The 11,947-nt window shown below is 27.8% G+C and overlaps 1 protein-coding gene across 2 annotated transcripts in view; it reads right to left on the bottom strand.

The window, feature by feature from the left end:
- Window positions 1-6,628: 6,628 nt before the first annotated feature.
- The window catches only part of LOC145254726 (glycolipid beta-1,4-mannosyltransferase egh-like), a 198,381-nt gene continuing 193,062 nt past the window's right edge, over window positions 6,629-11,947 (bottom strand). Inside the window, exon 4 of one of the 2 annotated variants that reach the window (XM_080113458.1) lies at window positions 6,629-8,312. In XM_080113458.1, coding sequence (XP_079969584.1) covers window positions 6,745-8,223 — 1,479 coding nt within the window. In that variant the 5' untranslated portion in view covers window positions 8,224-8,312 and the 3' untranslated portion in view covers window positions 6,629-6,744. The remainder of the gene's footprint in view (window positions 8,313-11,947) is intronic. The other variant, XM_080113466.1, reaches the window with a different exon arrangement.

The raw sequence follows: 11,947 nt of genomic DNA, 5'->3' as shown, positions 1-11,947 counted from the left end.
ATACCAGGTGTATTTGAGTGCATAAATACATAATGTTGACTTAAATTATAATTTCTTACTCTTTTGTGGAGTACCCCTTAGCACAGACCTTAAAATACCAAATTTATTATTAACAAAAAAATCCTGTTTAATCGTGTAGGTTCTTTTTAGTTACTTGTTACTTTGCAGTATTTATTTAGTTTTTCCCTGGTAAATAAAGGATTTGTGATCATTTGGGAATACCAGGCGTATTTGAGTGCGTAAATACATAATGTTGACTTAAATTTTAATTTCTTTCTTTAGCACAGTCCTTAAAATACAGAGTCTGTTATAAAAAAAAAAAAACGTCCCTAGATGTTGCATGTGTGTAATCATGTATGTTTTTATTCAATTACTTTTTGATTTACAGTCGTTTTTTTTCTCTAAACAGAACCAGCAATCAATATTAGTAAGACAACATAACGCTCACTTAATTTTTAAATTCCTGGTTCTCTGTAATTAAGATATTTAGTATTGCCTGAGAACAATAATTTGAAATTTGTGACAATTTTATTTTTTAACTACATTTTTCTTGAGAATCAAAACCCATATTCTGGCAACAAATATGCAAGTTAATATCAACTGCAGAACTAACACTTCAATCCAGCATCCAATTTAAGGGCCGACACTAACAAGTGTAGCTGTTTACACTTTCACTCCTCCCCTGAAGAAAAGAAATATTCTCAACATTTTTGGAAAATTCACACATCTACCATGTTGTGCGGCATACTATGATCAGAAATAAATATGTGTAATCTATATATTAATAAGATAGCACGTGTGTTATTTTGTGTGTTACACTTACACCCAAATGACTGTCGTTTAATTGTCATGGACTTCCATTTCTTGTAATAAATAATTTTACCAAGAATTCTTCATAAGTTTGGGTTTCAATTGTAGCTGAAGAAATTCAAGTTTATATATATATTATATATATATATATATATATATATATATATATATATTATATATATATTATATATATTATATAGTAATTTATAAAATGTATATGACGATTAAGCTACACTGAATATTCTGCGTTTCATCCACTATAGGATTCGTCAGGCTTATGCTCGAATTCTGTGGTTGCTTCTTGTTTTTATATATGTTGAGGATTTTTACTTAGCCAATCAGCTTTCTAGTATCCACCATATCGAACAAAGGATCTGTTTTAGGACTAGGTTAGTGGTTTAAGGTAGTTCATCTGTTTTTTGGATTAATTTAATAATATAGCTATGCTTGCTGGGTGTGGGGATGTTTTTTAGCGATGTTTCGAAATTTACTCTTTCCATATCTATTTTTAATGTGGTGAAATAAATTCTTTTGAGAGTGCTCGACTGTTTTAGGAGCTAAGTATAACTACTTCATTTACTCACATAAATTTAATATACGAAAGTATAGATTTATGCGTAAATATTATATATATTATATATATATATATATATATATATATATATATATATATATATAACATATATATATATATATATAACATATATATATATATATATAACATATATATATTATATATATTACATATATATATTACATATATATATTATATATATTACATATATATATTACATATATATATGTAATATATATATTCATAGGCTTTAGTCCAAACTGATGCACTCAAGTCATATGGATATACTTTATTATTTTTGAAATCGCAACTTTATAATATATAAAAATCGATAGAACATTAACTATAATAATATATACAAAATCTGCAAGAATTAAAATATCACATTTAAGCATACTTTACGACTGAGCTACGTCGGGCGTCCCTGCTAGTTTAAAATACGCGATCGTTATTTATTTTACTGCATACCGCATTGCCATAGCCCTCAAACACAACGCTTTCATAACTGAATGAAAGTAAATTATACGCTGATGTTGTGGGTTAAGAAAAATGTTATTTATTTTACTGCATAAACTTCATTTGAAGATTATGTATTATTTAAACTGCATATCATTTTAATGGATTTGAAAAAGGTTTAACAATTTATTAGCTTTCACAATACAAATATAATTATAAAATAATAAATAGACAGCACGACCTAATATTTAGATTGAAAAGATTAAAAATTTGCCAAACATTTAAATGGTCAGTATTTAACATTTTTAACTTTTACGTGTGAAACCCAATTATGAGAGTATTTGTCAGATTGGGTGGAATTGGGTGTTTCTAAGGAACAAAGACTTTTTTTCTTTTTTAAATTTTAATGTTTTTAATAGACATTTGTACTCTTATAAGTTTAGAATCCCATGTGACCATGTTAAAATGAGCAACAGTTTTGTATGGCAGCAACAAAAGAGAAAGCTCTATTAATTTTTGGTTTGATCTAGTTAGTGTGTAATGTGAATGTAATGTATGTTATAGTGTCATCCCATCAAAAAATGGAACCACTATTAAAAAAAAAAAAAAAATAAAAAAAAAAAAAAAAAAAAATCAAAAGAAAGAGAAAAAAGTAAAAAAGAAAAAGTTCGAATTTTTAAATATTTTAAATAAAAAAAATGTTTTAATGAAAATAAAAGTGACAATAAAAAAAGAAAAATTATAAGGTTCCCAACCATTTTAAAAGTAGGCTTGGGTTGTTATTTTTCCGGCTTTGTCATATATATTGTTCATTTTTCCAAATTGTATAACCAATCTGAAATAATTACCTGAGGAACATCACAACTTTATATTAGCTATCTATTTTTGAAAATATGCAAAGCACATTATTTTTACCATATATATATTTTTAATGGGGAGGAGTCAAAGAATTTTTAATACACAAAGTAAAAAAAAAAAAATAGAAAAAATACATAAATTTTTCAAAATCAGTTAAATTATTTCCTTCATATTCCAGAAAATTTTTCATTACCGATTTTATAGAATTTAATAACAATGCACTCCATAAGGGCTTTTTCAAATTTTAAAGTAGCAAAAAAAAAAAAAGAAAAAAAAAAATATCGATTAATAAAAGGTTTTACTGAATTAAGAAAAAAAATATATATATATACAAATTAAAAAAAAATGTTTATTTTATTCATTTTTACATATTTAAATTGTAAATATTAAAAATTTATAGAAACTTGAAGTTTTATCAATTTCTAAATATTTTAGTGACTTAATACTTGTCTGTTCAAATGTAATTCTCGGTTTTAAACTATTAGGAATTCATAACAATTATCACATTTGTCAATCATGACAAAAAATATATGGATGTATTACAAGCATGTAAAAATGGAGGGATAGAAAGCTGTTGTAAGCAAAAAACGAAAATAAATTTGAACAAGTCAACTGTAAAGCGAAAACCCTTGATATTTTTTTCATTGTCTTATTTTAGGGCTTATATGCAAACAAAATGAAGAGGGAGGGAATATTATTCATTTATGTTTAACACAAATTAATTCTTTTCAAAATTCACATTGACATCAAAAGACCTCATATCAAACTTCCAGAATTGAAAAACAAATATTTGGAAAAAAAAAAAAAATCAAGTACATATGTAAAATAAAAACATTTGTAAAAAAGTGTGAAAAAAAAAAAATAAAATAAACGAAAAAGTTTTTAAAAAAAGTTTGAAAAAAAACAAAAACAAACAAGTTTAAAAAAAAAACGAAAAAGTTTGAAAAAAACAGAAATGTTGGAAAAAAAAATAAAAACACAAAAAATTTTTGAAAAAAAACAAAAGAACATAAAAATATTTGAAAAAAAAAAAAAAAAACACAAAAATGTTTGAAAAAAAAAAAAAAAATGTTTGAAAAAAAAAAAAAAAAACACAAAAATGTTTGAAAAAAAACAAAAAAAACACAAAAATGTTTGAAAAAAAAAATGTTTGAATAAAAAACAAAAAAAACACAAAAATGTTTGAAAAAACAAAACAAAAAAGTTTGAAAAAAAAAAAAAAAAATACAAAAATATTTGGAAAAAAAACCCAGAAAAATGTTTGGAAAGAAAAAACACAAAAATGTTTGGAAAGAAAAAACACAAAAATGTTTGGAAAGAAAAAACACAAAAATGTTTGGAAAGAAAAAACACAAAAATGTTTGGAAAGAAAAAACACAAAAATGTTTGGAAAGAAAAAACACAAAAATGTTTGGAAAGAAAAAACACAAAAATGTTTGGAAAGAAAAAACACAAAAATGTTTGGAAAGAAAAAACACAAAAATGTTTGGAAAGAAAAAACCCAAAAATGTTTGGAAAGAAAAAACACAAAAATGTTTGGAAAGAAAAAACACAAAAATGTTTGGAAAGAAAAAACCCAAAAATGTTTGGAAAAAAAAACCCAAAAATGTTTGGAAAGAAAAAACACAAAAATGTTTGGAAAAAAAAAAAACAAAAATGTTTGGAAAAAAAAACACAAAAATGTTTGGAAAAAAAAACACAAAAATGTTTGGAAAAAAAAACACAAAAATGTTTGGAAAAAAAAAAACACAAAAATGTTTGGAAAAAAAAAAACACAAAAATGTTTGGAAAAAAAACACAAAAATGTTTGGAAAAAAAAACACAAAAATGTTTGGAAAAAAAACACAAAAATGTTTGAAAAAAAAAAAACACAAAAATGTTGAAAAAAAACCCCAAAAATGTTGAAAAAAAACCCCAAAAATGTTGAAAAAAAACCCCAAAAATGTTGGAACAAAAAATGTTGAAAAACACAATGTTTGAAAAAACACAATGTTTAAAAAAAAACAATGTTTAAAAAAAAACAATGTTTAAAAAAAAACAATGTTTAAAAAAAACAATGTTTAAAAAAAAACAATGTTTAAAAAAAAACAATGTTTAAAAAAAAACAATGTTTAAAAAAAAACAATGTTTAAAAAAAAACAATGTTTAAAAAAAAATATTTGAAATAAAATATTTGAAAAAAAAAATATTTGAAAAAAAAAAATATTTGAAAAAAAAAAATATTTGAAAAAAAAAAATATTTGAAAAAAAAAAATATTTGAAAAAAAAAAAATATTTGAAAAAAAAAATATTTGAAAAAAAATAAAGAAAAATGTTTGCAAAATATAAAAAGTTTGAAAAAATTTTAAAACTTTTGAATAAAAAAGGTTTGAAAAAAAAATGATTGAAAAAAAAAAGTTTTGAAAAAAAGGTTTGAAAAAAAAAAAGGTTTGAAAATAAAGGTTTGAAAAAAAAAAGGTTTGAAAAAAAAAGGTTCGAAAAAAAAAAAAAAGGTTTGAAAAAAAAAAAAAGGTTTGAAAAAAAAAAAAAAGGTTTGAAAAAAAAAAATGTTTGAAAAAAAAAAAATGTTTGAAAAAAAAAAAGGTTTGAAAAAAAAAATGTTTGAAAAAAAAAAATGTTTGAAAAAAAAAAATGTTTGAAAAAAAAAAAATGTTTGAAAAAAAAAAATGTTTGAAAAAAAAATGTTTGAAAAAAAAATGTAAAAAAAGAAAAATCTAAAAAAAGAAAAAGGTTTGAGAAAATAGAAAAAGATTAAAAAAGAAAAAAAGAAAATTGTTTGAAAAAAGAAAACGGTTTGGAAAAAAGAAAACGGTTTGGAAAAAAGAAAACGGTTTGGAAAAAAGAAAACGGTTTGGAAAAAAGAAAACGGTTTGGAAAAAAGAAAAAGGTTTAGAAAAAAGAAAAAGGTTTAGAAAAAAGAAAAAGGTTTAGAAAAAAGAAAAAGGTTTAGAAAAAAGAAAAAGGTTTGGAAAAAGGTTTGGAAAAAGGAAAAAGGTTTGGAAAAAGGAAAAAGGTTTGGAAAAAGGAAAAAGGTTTGGAAAAAGGAAAAAGGTTTGGAAAAAGGAAAAAGGTTTGGAAAAAAAAAAGGTTTGGAAAAAAGAAAAAAGTTTGAAAAAAAGCCAAAGATTTTTAAAAAATGTCTAAATTTGAAAGAAAAATTATTTTAAACATGGTTTCTTTGATTTTGACAGGGTGAAATTAGCTATGTCACCATTTTGTTTGAGCCATGTAGCACACATACGATGCCAGTTTCAGTATATTTTCCATTCAATTATTACATTGTATACGTGGTATTATTCCAGGTTTCAATTGTTTAATCAGTTAAACAAAATCATTTTCTTTCATTTTCTTCTGCTGATAATCCTTTACAGTGTCACAGTTCTTTAATATGACAAAAGCAGATGAGAATATCAATAATTCTCATGGTTCCGAACAAAAAAACATAATGCTTGACTTTTGCCTTTAAACTTTGATTCAAGTTAGAAAATATTTTCTAATCAGCATTTTTAAAACTTCAAAATTATTTTTGAATTTCTTCAGTTCAATCGTTTGTTAATCTAAAAATAAAATATTAAAATTGTATGAACTGTTTTTAATTCCTTTACACAAAAAATACTTTATTGCTTGAATTGAAGTTTGGAAGGCAATCAAAACTAAAAAAAAAAGAAAATATTTATTTTATCACATGCCATCGTAAACACCAAAGAACCCTGTGATACTGTACATTTCATATTTGAAAAAAATTTAAGAGGTTTAATAAAAGAAAATTAAAAAATTAAAGCATTTGTTAAATACAATATTTTTTTTCTTAATTTTAAGGATAGATTTGGTCCGTATTTCAACATTTTGAAAGTATCTTGAGTCTGGTTCAACTCTGGTTTCAGGTTAGCCATATAAAATGGTTAGATAGCTGTAGTTAATTTTGTCTAATTATTTTAACTTTTTTTTTTTCTTGTAATTCTTTTTTTTTTTTTTAATTTTACAAAAAAAAAAAAAAAAACTTTAAGTGAAAAACAATTTAAAATAAAAAGTAAAGAGCATAGGAATCAAGCCATGATGATATGTGGATTTCGACTGTCTTTATTAACCACATGAAAGCTCATTTGTTTTTTAGAAAATATCCACCAAATTGTGGCAGCATTCTCCAAGATGAGCATAATTGGAATATTAACACAAGCTGCCAAACAAACGGAGATGTATCGTGCAGTGCCAAGTTTTTGCCAGCTGAATGATTTGGCAGCACCAAAAATGGACAGGAAACCCATCATGCCAGCAATAAATCCACTGATGAAATTAAAATAAGGTAACAACGGGACTGGAAAGGACAAAGTCAATGGCACATTTAGCGTGGTTAAAGGCATGCAAATCCAAGACACGACCATGCAACAAATTCCAATCTTATACCGGAAAGGAATGGAGCGACTGCACACTGTTGCATGTATACCCTGCATCCAACGTTTCCTTTGGCGCACAAAATCCACAATGGTAAACGTACTCTTCTCATACATCTCCCCCTCAACAAAACCAAACTTGTAGCCTTCTCGGAAGGCAACCATTGCAAAATAACAATCTTCGGCTATGGATGCCTCAGGTCCATGATCAAAAGACACTTTTTTCTCAGCACCTGCATTGGCCACAACAAACGAGCCCTTCCAACTAAAGATGGGCTTGTGAAACGTTCGGAACGTGAACCGCAAGGAGCCAAAATCAATACCAACTCTAACACAATCAGAAAGCGTCGTCCACCAATTAACGATCTTGTCCCTTGCATAAGTGATGACACCCTGGCCAAACTCTACATTGCCGTCAGCAACAAAGTTGAAGATTCCTATCACAGAGTCCTCAGTGAGAACCGTCTCCTCATCAAGATGAACGATCCAGTCTTCATCACTGAGGATGTTGATATCCGATTCAAGGCAGTATTGAAGAGCACGTGCCTTGTAAAGTGTCCCGGCACGTGTGCTATAATTATGAGGAACAACCAGCGTGCGCAGACGGGGCATGTCCTGCAAGTGGATGGGTTTATCTGTCACAACTTCAATCATAAAATTGTCAAGGCCAACCTTGATACACGTTGACAAGTTCTGCTCAACATTCTCCCGTACGAGTAATGGGTAATCTCCCCTTGTGACAACCCGAAAGCAAATGAACGGTCCAAGAAGCGGAGAGCTTTTTAAATGAGGTTTTGATGGGAATGTGTTGAAGCAAATAAGTCCGAGAAAGTTGGACAATGTGAATGGTAGCGACAAACATGGTAGCGCACGGAGAAAGTAGACGAGAAATGTTAGGCACCATCCATAGTTTTCGATGGGATTAATTTGCTGATTCGGGCTATTCTCATCTTGAAACCCGCCTGTAAAGTATATGACAAATCCAATAAAAATGCACATGGCCACGAGAACCAGGAAGTGCTGCAACTTCTGTCGAATGGATGCTACTTTCATTTGGAAGGGCATCATGAAAGAAGTGAAGAAATACAGCAACCCAGGAGAGGCAAATTTAGGGAGCCACTGGACTGAAGTCATCAGGTAAAGATTGGTAGCATCTTAGACTGGAGTGTGTGTTGCTTTGAGCCCATTGAGCCGTTAGAAAATCGCCAACATTAATGATGCAACTGAAAAAAAAAAAAAAAAAAAATGAGTAAAAATGTATCATAATGCCACAATAAAAATAGATTCTTTTTGAAGAATACATGTTAGCATCAAGAAAAGCTTACCCATTAATATACATAATAATTAGCCGGCATACTCGGCATTGCCTGGGTTCTTAATTTCCATAAATGATGTAGATTACAGTAAAAATACCCCCCCCCCCATTTAACCCCCGAAAGTCTCCACGGGTCACCAAATCCTGGTAAAAATGAAAAAACGGTGCAGTTTTAGGCCTTAACATATGTAAATTTGAGTTCTGCACCATGCAAAAAAAAGAAATGACTAAGTCCATCATCCCCCCCCCATTTAGCCCCAAAAGTCCTCAAGGCCTTAACATATTTAAATTTGAGTTTAGCACCATGCAAAACTGCTAAATAGACATACACAAAAAATTTTGACAAATATGATAAAAGTGTTTGTATTAGCCCTAAAAGAGCCCCTGGAGCACACCCAAGAGTTATCGCGAAGTATAGACAAACTTATATAGAAATCAGTTACAACTTTTCAGAAAGTTCTATAAAATTCCAAGGCACCAATTTTTTTTTATAATAAGCACAAAAGTGTCAATTTTAGTCATTTTAACCTGAAAGGCACCCCTAGGGGGGCAACCGGAGTTTTCCCTGATAATCGTTCTGTTACATTTTACTCATATCATGTTTAATGTTTGTGCAAAATTCTAAAAATTCCAAGGCGTAGTTATTGAGAGAAGTATTGGCAAACAAATGGACAAGGATGAATTTACAGGTCCACCCTCCTTTTGTCGGGGACCAAAAAAATAAAATAAAAATAATATATAATAATCTGCTTGTTCCTTCCTTATTCAGTATGTTACGCTGTGCAAAATGCTAAATACAATTTTTGAAGACAAATTACTACAAAAAAAAAAAAAAAAAAAAAAAAAAGGCCAAATTCCCCAAATTTGGCTTTAAAAATGCCAATCTGGCAACATTGTAATATAAGAGCAACCTCTCTTTGATGTAGCCTCGAATATCATCAGAATAAATGATCACTTTGTAATTGTTTGATAAAGGAACTCATAATAATTTTGATATTTAGCAGTTAGTCACCAAAAGTTAGCAAAATATTATATAAAAAAAAAAAAGAAACATTTGAAAGAAACAGCAAAAAAGGATGGACTTTGTCTGCCGAGAGGTGCTGGACTGAAGGAATAAATTAATCAAACACCTCCTCTTTTTATATTTTTTATCATTCGTTAGAAAATTATTTAGTCAGTAAGTCATTTAATCACCTGCAATCAATGCATGCTCTCTCAAATTCACTATAGTACTAATGTTAATTTAAGGGATCATCAGTTGTTTAACATGAAACACCGTTTCAGGATATAAAAACAAAACAGTATATTAAATCATGGCTCCCCAACAGCGTTGATCAAACACCACCTCCCTTAATCTCAAGAAAAAAAAATGTTACAGATATTAGATTTAGTTTCCTACTCTTAATTTGGCTATCGTATTCATTTTATAAAAAAATGTCTTCCTTATCTGTGAGATTCGTCTATATATATTTCTTATTCCCAGTAAATGGCAGACATATGCAAATTATATATTGGATTTTGGGATCTATCTACACAATATTCTGCTTGTGCCTTCCTTCCTTAGTTAATCCATACGTTACACTTCAAAAAAGACCAAATAATTTTTGAAGACTAAACTGCTTCCAAAATTTTTTTTTGAAAAAACATACTCTGCCAAGGTGTTGAACTGAATGAGTAAATTAAAGATTGTCTCTTACAATGTGATTTTTTTTATTTGTATTGAACTATGTAGCACAATATTACTTTGAGTATTTATTCATACTTATTAATTTATCTCATTTGAGTCACTTTTATAATTAAAATACAATAAACACTATTATCATAGAAATGTTAATAAACTTAAATTTGCTTTGTGTCATTGGCTTTTATGTTAAAAAAAAAAAAAAAACCAACTTTTTGTGCTATCCAGAAAAATATCAGCTTTATCAAAACATAGTTGAATAAATATAATTTGCATTATATGGAATTTCCATGGGTCTAGCTAGTGTGTTTAATATTGTAATATGAAAAGTTTAAGTTAATTTGAGGGTAGGATAAGAATTAAAAGATTTATACCGCAGATAAGGTTTGAAATGAAAACTTATCTGTACATATGTGTAAGATTAAGCCAATAGGGCAATTAGGAAATGGCGATCTTATTAACTACATTAACTAGAACAGGCAGCTGCCGTTTTGGCTAAAGTTCATTATTTCTTCCTTCCATCTGTAGTTTCTCTCATGCTTTCTTTCTACAATTGAATATGCATAAATCACTCATTAAAAAGAAAAAAGGAAGAGTGATAGCCAAGAAAAATGCTTGAAATAAGATTTACTAATGGTGAATATCAAAAAATTTTGTTATCAAATTTGTTCTCGGCGTTATGGGTGACAGTGGTAAGACTGCTGATTGTGAGTTTAGAAAGTTCCATCTTTTATTTATGATTAATCAAAAATGAAATATCCATCAGGATTAACTATTCAAATCGAGGGGAAATACAATTTTTATGTTTTTAAAATAAAAACGACTGCAAAATGGCTAGGAATACAGTATCTGCTTTGATATTAGATTGGTGAAAAAATGTTTTATATATATATATATATATATATATATATATATATATATATATATTGAACATCAAAACGACATTATTTTTGCACCAACATAATACAATAATCGTTTTTGTTAATAAAGGATGAATCTTTTTTCTAAACGGAAGCAATTTTAATTTTTGCCTCCATCTCATTTTGGGGTACTGAATCTTCCCCATATTAAAAACTGACCTTGTGTCTAACTACCCTAGTGTGGAATGCAATTAAGTACTCTTGAAACAAAGCGAATTTGTAAATATTTCTCATGAACAATGGACAAAACGTGTTTATATAAAAATATGAAATTGCAAATGTGAAGACTTGAAATGAAATCAGTAGGTATTTAGAAAAGTCAACAAATGAAAAAAAGAATAAAAATTTCAAATACATAAATAAATGTTACCAAAGGCAAGATAAGTTACTCTTTTATTTATCTGAATAAGTGTTGAGTTGGTAGGTTATACCAATAACATGGTGATCCCGAACATGTCTTCGGAAGGTCAATAATGTCTCAAAAATCTAAAAATAAAAACACTGACTGAAATTCAACCAATGTGGAACTTATTGGTTGGAGTTCTATCAGTATTGTTTAATTTTCCAGTTTTGAGCCTTGTTCAAGGTCGGCAATATTGTTGGTTTAACTTACTAACTCGAAACTAGTTCTTTTCCAAATCGAATCGAAGCTTCAAAATATGTTAAAACACACAAAACTTATCCAGGTAGGTAGAAGAATAACTTATCTTGCCTTTGGTAACAATTATTTGTTGCATAATTGAATTTTTTACCCTTTTTTCGTTTGTTGGCTTCTCTGCTAAATCCTCAAATTAGTAAACAAACTTGGTTTATATGTAAATCTAGAAAAAAATTCTTTACTTAAATCACATATCATTTTCTAAGTTTCAGCCATTGCTTTGAATATATGTACGTTCGTTTTTCCCCAAAACGAAACGACTTATGATTGCTAAACAACTTTCA

Source organism: Euprymna scolopes, chromosome 3, assembly GCF_053919585.1.
Source record: "Euprymna scolopes isolate OS-2025 chromosome 3, ASM5391958v1, whole genome shotgun sequence".
NCBI classification, from domain to species: domain Eukaryota; kingdom Metazoa; phylum Mollusca; class Cephalopoda; order Sepiida; family Sepiolidae; genus Euprymna; species Euprymna scolopes.
The sequence above is the reverse complement of the archived record's forward strand: the minus strand, read 5'-3'. Positions and strand labels throughout refer to the sequence as shown.